Source organism: Sus scrofa, chromosome 9 (assembly GCF_054392235.1).
Source record: "Sus scrofa isolate SSC_HxYL_T2T_F1_AM1 chromosome 9, Sscrofa_HxYL_maternal_Yorkshire_Landrace_v2.0, whole genome shotgun sequence".
Taxonomy (NCBI): Eukaryota; Metazoa; Chordata; class Mammalia; order Artiodactyla; family Suidae; genus Sus; species Sus scrofa.
Window position 1 is genome coordinate 128,649,324 of NC_139391.1, and position 18,977 is coordinate 128,668,300.

The 18,977-nt window shown below is 42.3% G+C and overlaps 1 protein-coding gene across 50 annotated transcripts in view; it reads left to right on the plus strand.

Moving 5' to 3' along the window:
• Positions 1 to 18,977, plus strand: part of RGSL1 (regulator of G protein signaling like 1) — a 145,326-nt gene that overhangs the window by 62,657 nt on the left and 63,692 nt on the right. For 47 of the 50 annotated variants that reach the window (XR_014816417.1, XR_014816416.1, XR_014816419.1 and 44 more), the window contains 5 exons: positions 173 to 334; positions 1,341 to 2,308; positions 6,988 to 7,050; positions 7,463 to 7,685; positions 8,711 to 8,818. Coding sequence is in view for 23 of the 50 variants with exons in the window: in XM_084977859.1 (XP_084833985.1) it covers positions 173 to 334; positions 1,341 to 2,308; positions 6,988 to 7,050; positions 7,463 to 7,685; positions 8,711 to 8,818 (1,524 nt within the window). In the remaining 27 variants the exon portion in view is untranslated. Of the gene's footprint in view, positions 1 to 172; positions 335 to 1,340; positions 2,309 to 6,987; positions 7,051 to 7,462; positions 7,691 to 8,710; positions 8,819 to 10,769; positions 12,481 to 18,977 lie in introns of those variants that run through there. The other 3 variants (XM_084977881.1, XM_084977882.1, XR_014816442.1) reach the window with 2 other exon arrangements.

Here is an 18,977-nt window from a genome sequence, read left to right on the forward strand (position 1 = left end):
CATACCTGGATATAGCGTCTTAAGCCAAAGGAGTGACTAAAAGTGGTGTTGGAGGCAGTAGCACAGGCTGGTGGGTGGAGGGCAGGGGGGAATCAAGCTTCTACACTCAGATGCAGCCACTGAAGGGGCAAGATTGGGGTGCAGCTCGGTGTCTCTCCTGTCTGCTGTCTAGGTGAAGAGCTGGTGGATTTCTGGATTCTTGTTGAGAAGATCCTGAGCATGGATGAGATGAACATGGAAGGGAGAGACTACTACCTGTCCCTCCTCTTCGTGCTGAAGGCCACCTACCTGCAGGAAAGCTCAAGGGTGGTAACTCTCTGCAACATGAACATCAGTAAGAATTATAAAGCCTCTCTGGAGTGAAATCCCTGGGAGGTGTAAGAAAAAAAAATCAATCCAGTGTCTGATAGTCCTCAGTCTCTTGCCTTGCATACTGCTACTCTCTCCATCTTCTGTGTATCAAGGATGCCAGTGGGAACCTCAACCCTTAACAGGGAAGCGTTGAGAGAGACCAGTTGTGTTTAAGCTGGTCTATGCCTCTTCCTGAGATATTATTTGTGGGTGAAGTTTGGCTGGAAAGAGTGACTTTCTAAGACTGCATGGTTTGTTTTGTTTTGTTTTTTTCAATTGGGGTTCCCTAGAACAAACTACAGCCCACAGGCCAAAGGCAGTACATGTGGCCTGTGAGCTAAGAGTGGCTTTACATTTTTAAAGGCTTAAAGAAGAAGAACATTATGCAATGGAGACTGTATTTGACTCGCAAAGCCTAAAATATTTAATATCTGATTCTATACATAAAAAAAAACGGTTTGCCATTCCCTTCTCTAGAACATTGGATTCATACAAATTTACGTATTCAGTAAGGAGGCCTTCCCAACTCAAATACAAATATATTCCAGAAGATTTGCTGTTTGGGGTTAGTCACACTCCTCTCTTCATATAGATAATTGAAAATTGAAATCATCCAGTCCAAAATCCTTCCTTCTCTCAGATCTAACTTTGAGAAACTGCATTCGGAGGCTTAAGTTTCTCGTTCTTAAATATCTTTTTCTTGTACCTTTTGCTTTTCTTTATAATAACATTCAGTAGTCTAAAAAATTATTTGAGGCATCCCATAACATGGCTTCTTTCTATGGTGAAGAAGGAAGATAATCAGAGTAACGAGTCACTGTGCACTAAACAAATCCTAAAAACATATCCACTCTACATTTGGCCTGTCTAGACCCCAGGACTGCCTGAGGGATGAACGAAATGCTATCCAGAAACACATCTGGAAAAATTCAAAACCTGCACCACCACCACATCATCATTTTCATCCTTTATCTCTTTATTCTTTCCAGAGCCCCTCCTGAACCTTTCCATCTGGCATCCCTACCAGTCAACCACCAGGAGGGAGATCTTGAGCCACATGCAAAAAGTGGCTCTGTTCAAACTCCAGAGCTATTGGCTCCCCAACTTTTACACCCACGCCAAGACAGTCATGGCCAAGGAGGAATCGTGCCAGCTTCTGATGCAAGAATATGAGACTCGCCTGTACAGCATTTGCTATACTCACGCGGGAGGGCTCCCTCTGAATATGAGCATTAAGAAGAGCAACCACCCGCAGAAGCGATACTCAAGTGGGAAGACCAAGAGGAAGATGTGGCAGTTGATAGACCATGGCTCTTGGTCTCTGGAAATGGATACCAAGTCAGATACCAACACTTTGCTCCCCCAGGAGCTGTGTCCTCAGGAGAAGGTGGTTGTGCAAATGCCTTCCCGGAAAGAGGCCTCTTCAAGGGAGAGGACGATCCATTCTCTGGAAAAAGATACTCTCTGTGCCAGGAAGTGCAACGTGAGGAAGAAAGCCTGGAGCCACCTCCGCATGGAGGGCCTCTTTGAGACAGCATTCTCTACCCACCTGAGGACTCTCACCCCCATCATCAATCACTCTTCCCACATGACGGTCAAGAAGGCCATGAAGCAAAACTTCTCCCTGGGGTACACCCACTGGGCCTTGTGTGCGGATGCCTGTGCAGGGAGTCCCTTCCGAGACCACCTCAAGAAGCTAAATTTGAAAGTGGAGATCCGCCTGCTGGACCTCTGGCAGGACCTGCACCATTTCCTCAGTGTCCTAATGAGTAACAGGAAAACGGGGAAAGCCATCTTTCGGCACATGCTGGGCAACCGGATCTGTGAGCTCTACCTGAATGAGCAGCTTGGTGTACGGCTACCACTAAAAGCCCAGACGATTGAAGGCTTAAAAGAGCTGCTGCCCTCTGGGGAGATGAACCCCTGGATTCCCAGAGCCCAGAAGGAGATCTGCAAGGTAGGACATGCCTCACAGAAATGGGTTGGTATCTTGAAGATTAGGTCAAGACTGACCAGAAATCTCTCTGGTCCTCTCTACTGGCTAACAGTGATGTAACTACCCACACAGCTCTTTACATATTAATCTCTTCGGAGCAAGTTAAATGAATTCCCAAGAAGCCATCAAAACTTCAAAGTGGGAAGGGGGTGGAGGAGTGCCCACTATCCACCTTTCATTCCTTCTTCCATTCCCCCTTATATGGTGTCTCCTGTGACCTTCAGACTGTGCTATTGAGGGAAGTTTTAAGAACTCTATTCTAAGCATCATATATTGAATACAAGGTCTTCCTTTCCTAGACTAGCCATCAAGGAAATGGCCAGTTGGAAAGAGTCATTATTTGGGTTATTCTTATTCTAAAACATGGGATAAAACATTGGACTATCCTGGAGACGCACAGGCAGTAATTGTTTGACCATTGTATTTTTAAAATGACAGAACACCAATGTCAGAGCCAAATGGGGTGGCAGAGAAGAGCTCTATAAAAAGTCTGCTTACAAAGGAATGGGCATGAAGGTAGGGAATCCACTGGGGATAGGGCCAGTGAGCATGGGTCACCTTCATCACACTCGAGCCTGAAGAGTTGAAGAGAGGGGGCAGTTACCAGAATGAGCAGATAAAGAGCTGCATGGCGTGGAGGACTTGGAAGGAGCTGTAATTGTCAGTAGAGGGATGTAACCTGCTCACAGTGATCTGGCCAGGAGGGATCAGGGGAATAGGTCCCCCAAGATCACTCTCCTCCAGCTTTCCCGTTTCCTGCCAGGTCTGGATATATCCAACCGGGAGGTCAAGGGAGCTTGTCGATGTGTCCATACAGGTTAACTTCCCCAGGCACAGGGAGTAGATCCGGAGGGCAGGTGGATATAAACAGCAAACTATTTAGAACATTGTAACATCTTTACTGTATAACCACATTCATATATATCGCCTCCTTTGGGCTTCTTAGTACCTCTGAGTGGCAGACAGGGTAGTATTATTGCCACTATTGTACAGTTGAGGAAAATGAGACTCAGAGATGATATGTGGATTAGCCCACAGGCACACAGAAGGCTAGTGGAAGAACCAGGGTCAGAACCCAGAAGTTCTTGGCTCTAAGTCCAGCACAATTTCCAATGCCCCTTAATTATCTAGGGTTGCACATCTGGAGCGTGTAGGATGAGATCAGTCGAGTGAGCCCATAGCCAAAGCCCTTCACACATTTCTTGAGTAGTAAAAGCCCCAGAGCCCTCCTCGCTCCCCTCCCCACCCCTTGTGGAGGCATTCGGAGTTAAAGACTTAGACAAGCTATGCTTCCTGGATCAGCAATCATCCAATCAGCCTTTGTTGGATGCTGATATTATGCCAGCTAATATGTCTGTTTCCTGACTTCTGACTCACCAGTGTAGAAACAGAGTCCACATGGAATATAGAAAAAAGGTGTTAAGTCCTGGCTCTGTCACCATTTGGCTAGGTGGTCTTGGACAAACTTGAAGTCTACCTTCTTCAATTTCCCTAGAGGTCTATTTGTCGTCAGTTGTAAAATGAGAATTGAGACAAAATCATATTTTATATTACATGTGTGAAATCAATAGGTTTATAGATATATTGAGGATACTATACTGTAAAAGGCAAATGAGTGAAAGGGGTGTGAACTTGGAAAACAGAGCATCAGCCTGAAAATCTGCTCTTGGTTCTAGCAAAAGAGGGGAAGACTGAAAGATGGTGCTGAAGACGGCAGGGGTATGGAGTTTCATAGACACTGGCAGGTGACCAACTAGGATGACAAGTTAAACTAAAAGTTCCTTAATTAAATAAAGAGAAAAATCTAACACAAAACCTACTTAAGGTTGCCTGGGATTGGCAGCCAGGATAAGGAGTTGTTGCTTAATCAGTATGGAGTTTCCATTTGGGATGATGAAAAAGTTTTGGAAATAGAGTGGTGATGGTTGAATAACATTATAATGTAATTAATTCCACTGAATTGTACACTGAACAATGGTTAAGGAGTTCCTGTGTTGGTTCAGTGGGTTAAAGACCCGATGTTGTCTCTCTGAGGAGTGTGTCCAGTCCCTGGCCTTGCTCAGTGAATTACCTGTAGTTATTTTTGCTGCTTTTTTCACTTTGACCTTTATGCTGTAATTGTTTAACAACCTATTCTGATATGAAGTTGCAATTTTCTGATTCTGTCTATTTATCACCTTACTCAAGGCTCTTTGTACTTTTACCTTTTCATTTCAGGTAGAAGAGCTCCTTTCAACATTTCTTGTAAGGCAGTTCTAGTGGTGGTAAACTCATTCACATTTTGTCTGTCTGGGACATCTCTTGTTTTTACTTCATATCTGAAGACTAACTCTATTGGATAGAGTATTTGAAGCTAGCAACTTTTATCCTTCAATATCTTGAATGTGTCATATCCCTTTCTCCTGGCCTGGGGTGTTTCTGCTGAGAAATCTGCTGGTCACCTACTGGAGGTTCCTCTGTAGGTTATCATCCTTTTTTTTTTTTTTTTTCCCTGGCTGCCTTTAAAATTCTTGGCCATTGACTTTTGATAATTTTAATATAGTGTGTTTCGGAGAAAGTCTTTTTGCATTGAGGTAATTAGGTGTTCTCACAGCTTCATGAACTGCTTATCCAGTTCCTTTCCCAGGTCTGTGTTATTTCTCAAACTCTCTGCTCCCTTCTTCTTCTTTTGTCTTTCTGGGATACCCATTATCCTTACTTTGCCCTTCCTAATGGAGTCAGATAGTTCTTGTAGAATTTCTTCTTTTTTTAGATCTTAGTTTTCTCTCCTCGTCTACCTGTATCATTTCTAGATTTCTATCTTCAAGCTTGCTAATTCTTTCTGTGATATGGTTTATTCTATTTCCAGTGTTTTTTAATGCATTCTTCATCTTTGAGTTGTTCCTCTGCCAGTGCATTTGAAGTAGCAAACATTTTTCTTCTTTAGCTAAGCTTTTGAACTTATTTCTAGCAATTCAAAGAGCTAGCAAGTAGAGGCTTTTCTTTTGTTCTTTTTTTTTTTTTTTTGGTTTTTTGTTTTTGTTTTTCTGTTTTTATGTTTTTTCCTGTTCTTTTCTTTAATGAGTGGTGCTTTAGCACAGTTTTTGGTTTTTCTTACTGGAGCCATCAGGGCCTATATTTGAAAATTGGCACTTTTCCTCCTCCACCGCCTCTGCCAGTGTTGTCATTGGTGCTCTCGTGGATGCTGCTTGTGCCTTTGAGGTTATTGCTGCTTTACTGCTGCCCTTGCTGTCAGTGGCATCATTCCTGGGGCACTGGAACGATGGGTTCCTCCACTGTTTCTGGGAATATCTGGATCATGGGCTTAGCTATTGGGAAGGAGGGGAGAAGATTGAGGTAGAAGCTGGGGTTGTGGGTGTCTCTGCCAGTCCACCTATCTTTAGATGTACAGACGTGTGGAATCCTTCAGCATCCTGGTGTGTTGGGCAGAGGAACATTTGTTGAATTATGGATGTTTTACTGGTTGTAAATTGAAGGGGAGAGATAAAGAGAGCATCTCATGATTCCATGATGATGACATCACCACTCATATACCCAACCAACCTTCCTCGCCTCATCCCTTGCCACTGCCTCATCCCTGAGCTCTTTCCAGGAATCCTACTGCTTAGCCATGCTGGAGTACTAATCATTTTCGTCTACGTCCTTTCCCATTTCTGTGTCTTTGGTTAAGTTCTTCCCACTACCTGGAGTGCCCTTTATTCCATGTCCATATGGCGAGTGCCTCTTTATCCTACAAGGTGCAAACTCTGGTTTAAATCTCCTTGTCTTTATGAGTTTTCATGGGTTTCTTGAATTCAAAACTTATTTCCTGAATAAATAATTGTGTCTTCCTCTCTGCTCCCAGCAAACTTTGTTCTCACCTCTGTCCAAGCATGAGTCATACTACTGTTCATCATCATAGATGGTGAGTTCCTCGAGAACCAGGCTTGTAGCACATTGATCTGTATGTTTTCAGCCATGTGCATTGTGCCTGACACGTGAGAGGCACTCAGAAAGTATTTACCTACTGCAGAAATTATCACGACACTGTGGATCAACTGTACTTCAGTAAAACTTTAAAAATGAAAAAAAAAGAAAAAGCTTAAAAAAAGAGAAAAGATTTGTTAAATAAATGAATAAAAGTTAGAGTACAGATAATAAATGTAGCTAAGCATTGATTTGTAGGGGATTTTTTAGTTGTTGCTATGTTTTTTAAAAATCTAATGAAATATTCTTCACAGGTGGATAAGGTCTTCAAATGGGAGATATTAAGGGTAGGCATATCAAAAGAAGATGCTTGGTTTCCGGAACCATTTTTAAGAACCCAATGAGATAGTACTTTGCAAAGGAACAAAGAAGTATGTAGATGACAAGACTGTCTTCCAGTAAATTACTTGTTATATATTTTTGTTGTTGTTATAGTTCTTCTTGCTTAAATATCAATGACTATTCTCTGAGATTCAGAGGGAGGCTACATGAACTGCCATATTCAGAGAAGCAAAGGAATACCTCCTGGTTGGTCATGGCTAATGCTCGCTGTTTCATTGTATCTCCAAAGAGAGAATCCAGAATCTGCAACCTACACTTCTCCCACATGAATACTAGCAGGAGAGATACGGCAAGCATCTCCTCATAGCACTTACGTTGTGTTTGGATTTCAGATGCTTAGCCCCTGGTATGCTGAATTCCTGGATGAAGAGGACTACTGGTTTCTAATTTTTACAGTAGGTGGAGATTGAGTTGGGGAGGAATCTTAAGGTTGAGGGACTGAAAGAGAGTAACTGCTCTTTTGAAATAGAAATGCTGTTTGTTAAAGTAAATGAAATTTTGATTTTTTCCTAGTGACAGCTGGGGGAATGACATGGTCCCTTATGTTCTAAAGAGAAACCTCTCAAAAAGTTCCAAGTGCATAAGCTGACTTTGAGGAAGTCACATGCATATAGAATTTCTCCCTTATGGAAAATAAGTTTGATTTGAAGAGGGATGGGGGCAGGTGTCTAACAGCAATAGTTCTCAACAAATTGAAAACAATCAGAAAGTCCACATGACAGGGAGGCCTTCTCTGTAGAAGTGGGCTGTAAAGATATTGCTTCTAGTCCTGTAGCAAAAGCTGTCTGCCCCATCCCCTTCTCTTAGACTCAGTCCAGGCTGATCAGCACCAGGTGGCATAAAAGAGAACCTACAAGCAGAGAAGAGAACATTCTCCTCTATAAGAGATTTGAGGAATCCCTGCAGCTAAGCCAGGGTTTGGCTAACATGGAAGAAATGGAATCTATGCAGTGGCAAAAGATAGCTACTGAGGACCTGAAGCAAGGCGGGTCTCTCAGGATAGAAAAGAAGTCTCCGGTGTTTCTGGCAGGTAAGGTCAGTCACCATAATTTTTTTTTTTTTATCCTTACATATAGGCAACTGGGAGATATTAGTATTTAGCATCTACTGAGTATTTGCTATGTGTCAGCACTGTATAATACAAAGATGACCTCAGTTGATCTTCAAAATAACACAGGAGGTGGAGTTCCCATCGTGGCTCAGTGGTAACGAATCCGACTAGTATCCAGAAAGGCGTGGGTTTGATCCCAGCCTCACTCAGTGGGTCGAGGATCCAGCATTGCCATGAGCTGAGGTGTAGGTCACAGACGCAGCTTGGATCCTGTGTTGCTGTGGCTGTGGCATAGGCTGGCAACTACAGCTCTGATTGGACCCCTATCCTGGGACTTTCCAAATGCCGTGGGTGCAGCCCTAAAAAGGCAAAGAAAAAAAAATAGGAACTAAGTAAAGAGTAACTGAGGCACCAAAAGGATGTTACATTCCCAAGATCATACAGTAGGTGGAAGATCCAGGATTTGAGTCCAGGCTGACTGACCGCAGAGGCCCCCACTGACTCTGAAGGGAGCCAGAGCTCTCAAATTTGGTCAGATTCACTCATACCCACCCAGGCATCACCACAGTTATACTGATTGCATCATTTCATGCATCTGAAAAGCATGTTCCACTTCACACCTGCCCCAGAATTATGTCCAAAGCATTTCTGTGAATATATTTTTAACAGCCACCTTCCTCCCACAACATGACATACCAACCGCTCCAGCAATGGAGAGCAGTGTTAGGAGCGCCAGGCTCTGCTGCCCCAGAGATCTGGGGTTTAGTTCTGCCAGGGACTGTGTGAACCTGAGCAATGTATTTAACCTCTCTTTAAGCCTCAGTTTTCTCATCAGTAAAATGGGAACGACAGGCGTGTTGTGAAGATGACCCAAGATCATCTGTGTCAACACTATTATCCTACTTAAATAACATTTTTAAGGCAATGCCTTCCCAAAAAGTGTATGCATCTTTGAAATCCAAGTCGGCAACTAGACTCTATCCTTATTTTTCCCTGCTTGACAGATATGGAGAAAATGTCCTTCGAGGAACTCTGCTCTAAGTATCCAAAGGTGGCCATAGAGAAGATCAGTGATGACTACAAAATATATTGTGAAAAATCGCCTCAAATAGGTAAGTGTTTAAACCCAAGGATGGATTTGAGACAACAAGGTAAGAGAGAGTCTCCAAACTCAAGAGACATAAGCCAAAAGAGGGATGGTCCACAGAGAATGACCACGTCTTTATCTTCTCCTACAAAGCCATAGAGGGGTATCATAAAAGTCGGATGCAGCGATAAATGAATGAGGATGATGGTGAAATCATTAATTCCTACTTTCTTACCTAGCTGTCACTCTGGGGTTTTAAATAATGCAGATTTGTCTTCTGACGGGGTTCCTGGAGTCAGAGGTTTGTGGAAGAAGCTTGGTGGGAGCATGTTCTTAGGCATAACATTCATAAGGGAGTGAGGAAAGCAGGATTGGGCAGAGGTAGATGCTTAACTGGGAGACAGTTAACATAGACATCAGCAGCAGCTATGGGAGGCTCTAAAGCCAGGATGGCCCTTCAGAGTTTTTCCTCATTGAGGCAAGAAACTTCTGTACCTCCGCATTGACTCATATGGGATGTGACTCCCTTTAGGAGGATATAACCTTGGGTTGGGCAGTGCCTTTTGGCCAAGGCCACTTCCAAAGAGGGCCTCAACTGAAGCGTATCAGCAGCCAACACTCCAGGCAGCTGGGAGAATGAATGCGTTGCTTCTGAAGAAAGAAGCTAAGCCATGAACCACCACACTCAGTCCTGTCCTCTTGCTTTGTAAGGAAATTTTGCAGCATCGTGGAATGGTTTTGCAGGACTCTGATTGGTTTCTTTGCCTAGGGAACTTATACAAGAAGGGCTGATACATACTACTACAGCTTGTCTGGCACAACAAACACTCCTCTTCTCCCTTCTTTGCTACCCACCACAGAGTCCTTTTACGCTCATCTGTGGCTCAGCTTGTCTTGGGGGGCTTACCTCAGCAAGATAACCTAGACTTTCATCCGTGAGGGACATAAACCCCTCGTTATCATGACTTCTCAGGCTGTGGCTGCTCATTTGTTAATTTATCATCAAAATTGGACAAGGGAATTCCAAGAGTGTCAAATGAATTCACTGTTGCCCTTGCTCTGATAATTATAGTCAATTGCCCTGCCAGTGCAGTGACTCCTTACTTGCCTGCTAGCCTCGTGGCATAAGGAACTTGAAGTGTATGAGCTCCTACTCTGTCCCTAGGAGAAGCATTCCCTCTGGGAACTAGGATCTCTAGACTATTACTCTCCAATACGGGAGGCACTAGCCCCATGTGGCCATTGAGCACTTGAAATATAGCTGGTACAAATAGGTTAAATAAAATATATTTCTAAAATTAACTTCACTCTTTTCCTTTTAGTTGTTTTTTTGTTTTTGTTTTGTTTTGTTTTGTTTTGTTTTGTTTTCTAGCCATGCCTACAGCATGTGGAAGTCCCAGGGATCAAACCTGTGCCACAGTAGCAACCTGAGCTGCTGCAGTGACACCAGATCCTTAAACCACTATGCCATGGGAGAACTTTTAAATTTTAGCTTTTTTAAATTTAACTATAAGAAAAATTTTAATTTAACTATAAGAAAGTTTTAAATGGTATTCATGGTTCACATTATATTTCTATTGGACAATGCTGGTCTCAACCCAGAGAACCTAAAGTTGTAAGGATCAAACATTTCCCTAAATAAGTCACTAATACTGATGGTAAATGGATCACTTCTACTTTTATCCCTTGATTCTCATATCCAGTGGTTGATTTGCTGGGGCCACAGCACCATAGAATGGTCTTCAGTTTATCCTGGAGAATTTTGCCCCATTTTCCCAAGGAACCAAGATGGTTTCACAGCTAGACCTTCAAAAATGTTTAGTTAGGAGTTCCTGTCATGGCTCAGCAGTTAATGAACCCAACTAGTATCCATGAGGATGTGGGTTCGATCCCTGGCCTTGCTCAGTGGGTTAAGAATCTGGCGTTGCTGTGGCTGAGGTGTAGGCCAGTAACTACAGCTCTGATTTGACCCCCAGCCTGGGAACCTCCATATGTTGCAAGTGTGGTCCTAAAAAGACAAAAAAAAAAAGAAGAAGAAGAAGAAGTCTAGTTACTCTACCAGACCAGCAGCTCTCAGAGGTGACAGAACTAGTGGAGCCCATCACTCTATGCCCATTGCCAACCTCCTTTACTGTTAAGTATATCCCTTGATCAGAGGCAATGTTATGTGGGATCCTATTCAGGGGATCAAACACTGGTAAGCCCCCAAATAGCAATGCTGACTGAAGCCTTGCAGTTTGGAATACATGGCAGTTCCAGTCCAGGTGAATGGCTGCCCTTTCCAGAGTAAAGAGGTCCAATGTCATCAATTTGCCATCAAGTGAATAGTTGGTTTTCTGCAAGGCATGCTAGAATATGTGACTACAGCATTTGTCTCTTTTGCTGGCAAGTTGAACATTTGGCCGCATTGGCAGCTAAATCAGCCTAGGTAAGTATGGGACCCACGCTGTTGGGTCCATGCACAGCCTCCATCCCTGCCAACTACCTACTCTGTTCATGAGTTCATTGTGCCAGTGCTAGGGTGGATTATGACAGAGACTTGCTGATCTAAATCACTGGCTAAGTCACTCTGTCTTCTTGGCTAGTTAGCACCTCTTTCATAGTAGTGGTTTATTGGTGGGCTTTAGATGTAATACAAAGATCTTCATGCTTCACATACATGTACATTGGATTGTCTGTTTCTTCTTGGGTGATTTTTGGAAAATTGTGTCTTTCAAGGAATTGGTCCATTTCATCTATGTATTCAAAATTGTGACATACAGTTGTTCTTAGAATTCTTTTATGACCCTTTTAATAGCCGTGGAATCTGTAGTGATATTCTTGTTTTCATTTCTGATACTAGTATCTTTGTCTTCTCTCTGTTTTTCTTAGTTAGCCTCACTAGAGACATTGATATTATTGAGCCTTTCAAAGAGCCAGGTTTGTGTTTCATTGATTTTTCTCTATTGATTTCCTGATTACAATTTCATTGATTTTTGCTCTAAGATTTATTTTCTTTTCTTCTGCTTACTTTGAATTTTATTTGCTCTTCTTTTGTTAGTTTCCTAAGGTAGAAACGTAAATGGTTGATTCAGATTTATTTTTCTCCTTTTCTAATATATGCATTCAATGCTATAAACTCCCCCCAAGCACTGCTTTTACTGCGTCCCACAAATTTTGATGTCGTGTTTTTATTTCTTTCAAAAATTTGTTCAAGATTTCTTCTTTGACCCATGGGTTATTAGAAGTATGTTGATAAATCTCCATGTGTTTTGAGATTTTCCAGCTATCTTTCTATTGTTGATTTCTAATTTAATTGCACTGTGGTCTGACAGTAGACGTATAATTTCTATTATTTAAAAAAAATTAAAGTGTGTTTATAGCTCAGAACGTGATTTGTATTGATGAATGTTTCATGTGAACTTGAGCAGAATCTGTATTTTGCTGCTGTCTGATAAAGTGGTTTATTGACTCCTAGTTGGTTGCTCTAGTTGGTAAATGGTATTGTTCAGTTCACCTGGATCATTATTGATACTCTGCCTGCTGGATCTGTCAATTTGTGATGGAGGGGGTTGAAGTCCCCAACTATGACACTGTATTTTCATATTTCTTTTGCAGTTCTGTCACACCCAGAACTCTTGTTTTGTTCACGTAGTTTGACACTGTGTTGTTAGGTTCATACACATTAAAGATTATAATACATTCTTAGAGAATTGACTCCTTTCTCATTATGTAATGTTCATCTTTATCCCCGATAGCATTTCTTTCGCTGAAGGCTGTTCTGTATAAAATTAATACTCTTGCTTTTTTTGATAAGTGTTAGCATTGTATATTTTTCTCCATCCATTTACTTATAATCTTTATGTGTAGTTATTTTTGGGGGGGTTTGTTTTTTCAGCCATGACCATGGCATGTGGAATTTCTGGGCCAAGGATTAAACTCACACTACAGCAGCAACCCAGCCACTGCAGTGACAACATCACATCCTTAACCTTCTGCACCACAAGGGAATTCCAATCTATATGTGTTTTTATAGGAAAAATTAATACCTTCTGGATAGTCCATAGTCAAATCATGGGTTTGGGTTTTTTCTTGTTTTTTTGTTTTTGGCTTTCAATGCACATTTGTTAATTTTTCTTTTTTGAAGTAGAGTTGATTTACAATGTTGGGTTAGTTTCAAGTGCACAGAAAAGTGATTCATCTATATTGTTTTTCAGATTTTTTTGCATTATAAGTAATTACAAGATATTGAGTATAGTTCTCTGTGCTATACAGTACGTTCTTCTTGCTTACCTATTTGATATATAATAGTGTGTATACATTAATCCCAAATGCCTAAACGTATCTCTCCTCCTTGCCACTATCCCCACTGGTAACTATAAGTTTGTTTTCTATGTCTGTGGGTCTATTTCTATTTTGTAAATAAGTTCATTTGTATCTTTTTAAGATTCCACATATAAGTGATATTATATATTTGTCTTTATCTGACTTACTTCACTCAGTATGATAATCTCTAGGTCCATCCGTGTTGCTGCAAATGGCATTATTTCATACATGGGGTTGGCAGGCAGCTCCCTAGACTTCCAAGTTCCCACTTTGGGGAAGTCAGAACCCCAGAGCCATTTTGATTGAAGGCACGGTTGCAATACACTCACTTAAAGAAAGTAAAGTATGTTACTTAGCAGGCTTATTACTTACAAGTCCCCGAACGAGTACACAGTGAGTGAGGGGAAGAGCAGTCCTCTATCCCAAGTCACAAGAGAGCAGGAGAGAGAGAAGGAGCAAGCAGGGTAAGGAAGTTGGAGTGGCAGTCACTCATTTTTCATGGGCTCAACTCTAACTGGTCATTTTAAAAGGTTCCCTGAGAAAAGCAAGGCAGAACTCGGGACAGGAAACCTACTCTCAGGTCTTTATTGAAATGTCCAGGCTCTGGGTATGAGCAGAGGCTGCAACTAAAAATGACTGTTTTCTCATCACAATTGACCCTGTGATGCCTAGGCATTAGTCTTTAGGGAAAATTATGGTCACTGTTTGAATGATGGAGATATTAAAAGCCACTGGCAGGGTTTTGGTCACCCAACACATGAAACATTTGAGCAAAACAGAACTGCCAATCCACAACATCAATAGACAATCAAGACGAGTGATCATTTGAAATCCTGTCCATAACCATTTCCCCCATTTGTTGAGAGTCCATTCAAGAAACTAAATCAAAACCACTGGATAAGACTAAGGTAGGTATTTGATTAAGAACTTGGATGGGATTATAGAATATTTGTACTTATTGGGTTATTTTTTGTAAGCTTGCATGTGTGTGGGTTTTTTGGTTGGTTTGTTTGTTTGTTTTAGCTTTTCAGGGTTGCACCTGAGGCATATGGGAATTCCCAGGCTAGGGGTCAAATCACAGCCACAGCTACTGGCCTTACACCATAGCCATAGCAATGCCATATCTGAGCCACATCTGTGACCTATGCCTCAGCTCGCAGCGACGCCTGATCCTTAATCCGCTGAGCAAGGCCAAGGATCGAACCCTCTTTCTCAAGGATACTAGCTGGGTTTTTGACTCACTGAGCCACGGAGGTAACTCCTACATTTGTGCAGAATTATTGACTTAAATACAACAGGTACTCTTTACAGCACTATACCTCCTTCCTTAGCCAGTGAAGTAATCTAAAGCTAAAGGCTTATCCAAAACCATCTGCACTAAAGAATCATGTTGTTGTTGCATTAAGGTTGGGCTTTGACGTTGCAGCCCATTGTGCTCAGCCAGAGTGGCTGACAGATTGGTGTTTTAATGATTTGTTGTTCCATTTCTATTGTGGCGTTGCCTAACCCAGTTCTCTCAAGGGGTAGTAGCAGACCTACTCCCTACTTCCTGAGGATGAATACTGCATGCTTTTAATGTGAGGGATCCTGTTCGGTGACGTGTGAGGGTAGGTTCCTGGGAAACCAAACGACATCTGTGTGAACAGAGGGAACTCCTAGAGGCCAGCAAGATGGCACATACATTTGGAAGTTGAAGGAGGAAGAAATGCACATGTGGAGAGCCAGGTATATGTGATGGCCCCGGGTGAAATGCAGGGTGAACACCAACTGTTTGATCAGGGAAGGCAAAGTTGGGATTCTCCCAGGCATCTGGGCCTTGAGGCCCAGGACCATGGGACTCCTGCTCCTTGGGAGGAGGTATAGGTCATATTCATCCATGTGGCAGTGGTGTCTGGGCAGATATGGAGGATTATAATGGGCACGAGGGGCTCCTGCCAGGTGCCACATGTTGTATTGCAAGGTGTCCCGCATGAGAGCAACTGAGCACCACAGAAATCAGCTGGGAAACATGCAGGGATGCATGGGGTTCCTTCTACTGGGCACATGGGGGCAGGATCAATCAGCAGGTAGGCCCCTAACTTGGGCAACAGCCTCTGTTGAGCCTGCTAACATGCCCAGCAACTACAATGGTCCCCAAAATGAGGTCTGGTGTCTGCTCATTACATTAAAATGTTAAAAGAGAATTTGATGCCCTAAAGGAGTATAAGGGGCAGCTGTGGAGAGCAGTCATTTGGCAGAAGCCCTTAGGCAACTGGGAGGAGCTGTGTTCAGTTCACAGGCTCCAGGATGCATAGTCCATGGTAGCCAGTGCCTTAACCCGAAAGGAAGATCTAGGGGAATCAGGGGGAAGGCTTGATGAATTGACCTTTGTGCCACACATAAAGCTTGTTGTTAAGCTTGTCTCCAAAGAAATGTGGATTTGCCCATGACTGCATAAATGAGCCTAAGAATGATGGACAGTGTATTATGTGTTGTCACTAAGATGACTGGCCCAAATGAAGAGGCTTAAGACATGTTGTGTGAGCTGATGTTTAACCGCTAACAGAATGTCCCATCCTTTAGAGGACCAATTAATGCCCAGAAATTTCACATTTGTGTCTTGCCCTTGAACTTTGTGTGGGGCAATCACCCCACCTCTACGTTGTAGGTGAGTCACCAGCCATGTTACGGTCTCACGCACCACATCCTCCAAGAGATCCCAGATCAGGATGTCATCAACATAGTGCCAGGTGATAAAGAAGATACTGTATGTGTGTCCAAGTCTTGCTGGCAGATTGTGGGCAATAGCCCGTAGGCAGCAGGACTACAAAAAGTAGTCAAAAGTAAAAAAAGGGAGTTCCCGTCGTGGCTCAGCGGTTAATAAACTCAACTAGCATCCATGTAGATAGGGGTTCAATCCCTGGCCTCGCTCAGTGGGTTAAGGATCCAGCATTGACCTGAGCTGTGGTGTAGGTTGCAGACACGGCTTAGATCCCGTGTTGCTGTGGCTGTGGTGTAGGCTGGCAGCTATAGCTCTGATCGGACCCCTAGCCTGGGAACCTCCATATGCTGTGGGTGTGGCCCCCAAAAGACAAAAAGACAAAAAAAAAATGTGAACGCAAACTGCAGCTGGGACTCCAGGGCAGTCAATACTGACTAGGACATATTAGCTAGATTCAAGATAGTTACAGCTAAAAGGTGTTGTAAGAGGGTACAAACTGTATCCACCATCCCATCCTCATGGCCAATTGTGCTGGAAAACCCAGAGCTAGTGTATTAAGAATATGTACATCACAACCTGCTGAATGAGAAGGCACAGGCCACCACACGGGACCTGCAGGCAGCTCCCAAGACATCCAAGCCCCCACCTTGGGGAAGTGAAAACCCCGGAGCTGTTTTGATTGAAGATGTAGGTTCAACACACTCACACGAAGTAATGTCTGTTACTTACAGGTTTATTACTTACAAGTCCCAAAACAGGGCCACAGGGAGCCAAGGGAAGGGCAGTCTTCCAGCCTAAGCGAGCAGGAGAAAGAGAGCAAGCAGGCTAAGGAGGTTGGCATAGCGATCGCCAATTCTTCATGGGCTCAAATCCAAGTGGTCATTTTAAAAGGTACCCTGGGAAAAGCAGATGGGCATTCAGGGCAAAAAACATAAGCTCAAGTCTTAATTGAAAAGTCTAGACTCTGGGTGTCATACTGCAAAATGCCTAGGCAGCAACTCAGAATGGCTATTTTCACATCACAGAAAGTGACTGCTAAGCCCCTTGATGATACAAGTGTGTTCCCCACCAATGCTTTTTTCTTTTCTTTAGCCAAAGGATTTCTCTCTGGGACCTCTGTGGAATATTGTTGACTGGTGAATTTGGGGGCCTTAAGTAATTTCTCCTCCGTAGCATGTTCAGTTCTATGAGCCTTTTGAAATCCTTTTGTCCACTAGTGTATCTATTTAGTGTGTACCATTGTTTTTCCTAAACTTCTGAGAACCAGCCTGGCAGCGTTGCACTAGCTTGCAGGATCCTTGCTAGGCTCTTAAATCCTATATCCTGGGAGAACGCTCCTATATAGATTAACTCTCCCTTAACCAACTATATAGTTTACCCCCTTTGAGCACCCTCAGCATCAATCTCATACATCTTCTCCCAGCTTATGCCAAGCTTCTGGGGCCAGGTCCCACTGCTTCCTGCAGAAGGAACATTTCCCTGAGTGAAGCAGCTTCTCTTTCAGCTGAGGGCAGATCCAAGAGAGCCTCAGTTGTGCACCGTCAGCAGGCAAAATGCACAGCCGATTAGGAGAATGAGAGCTTCAACTCAGATGGGGGAGAGGGAGGAATCTGAGCTGCACGCAACAGCATCTACTGCAGTATTCTTGATACAGAAGAAATCTGGGGTTTATTTTTTAGCATGGTTAACTCAGTATAGCGACAGGGGAAGCCTCTTTGTCTACCTTGAGTGTGTTTCTCCAGACTCCACTCCTAGGTTCATAGTTTATGTAATTTTAGTTCTGTGCATAGCTTAATATTCCTTTAGCACAACCTGCTAACCTGATTTAATTAGCACCTTCCACCCTGGTATCTCAGCTCCCTTCTCCCTGACAGAGGAAATGAAGAGACAAGGCCTCATGATTTTTAGTTTTTCCTAATACGGTATTAAAATGATTCTGCCTCATATCAGTCAGCCTCAGCTCCTTTCTCTCTTTTTAGCCCCTACTTGCCTCCTTTTCTAATAATTACTAATGATTGTGAAAAGCAGAAAAAGGAAGAATGTGTTTGACAATCAACCACTCTTTTGAACAAAGGTCACCTTTACGTTACCTCTCAATTTTTAATCCTTTCCTCTTTCCCAAAGGTCCTAGTAATTTAATTTTATCTGTTTTTTGGATTTACGTAAAATTTTGAAATTTATATAAATGTAATCGTAACAGTGTTTACTCTGGTATCTGGCTGCTTTAGCACTGCATTATGTTTATGAGTTATGCTATGTTGTTGGCTTATTTTGTAACATAGAGCAGTTAAGCAGCCATTGCCCTGACTTTTTCATTATTGCCTCCTCTAAAGAACTTCTTTAGACATGAAATTTTTATACCACAGATATGTTGTACATCTGCGACATATGAAAGAGTAAGTTTTTCTAACCCTCAATAACCAATTTTTACCCCATTGGGGACAATATCATCCTTGTTAAGAATGCATGCTGTCGAGTATTCCAGTATATGAATATACCATTTGTTTCGTTCATTCAAAGCCAATGGGTGTTTGAGTTGTTTTCAGTTTTAACTGATTCTACATAATGATCCTATGAACACCTTTGTACATGTTATTTGATGCACATATGAACACAGTTTTATTGAATATATAGCTAGAATTTCTGGGTCATGGGATATGCACATATTCAATTTCGATAAACAATTCTCAATACTTTTTCAAGGTGTTTGTACAAATGTGTGCTCCCATCAAGATCTGAGGCTTGCAGTTGCTCCACAATCCCAGTATTTGATATTTGTGCCAGGTTTTTATTTGTAGCTATTCTTGTGAGTATGTAGTAATGTCTCATTTGTTGTTTTAATATGTTTTCCATAATTACTATTTTGAATGCCTTTTCATTTAAGAGTCAACTGGATATATTGAATGTGTGTGTGTGAGACATTCCTATTCAAGCTTTTTGCCCCTTTTTCTGTTTGATTTTCTGTCTTTTTTACTGACTTATGAGTTCTTTATATATTCTGTACAAGCCACCAATCAGTCACATGTGTTAAAAAGTCATATTCTCTCTCTCAGTAGTGTCCATTTTTTTGTTAAATTTATTTAAACTTAAAAAAAAACTACAAAAAAGCGCAGTTCACCCTTTTTTCTCCCTTCCCCACCTCCTGTCTCTATCAACCACAAATCAGTTCTCTGTATCT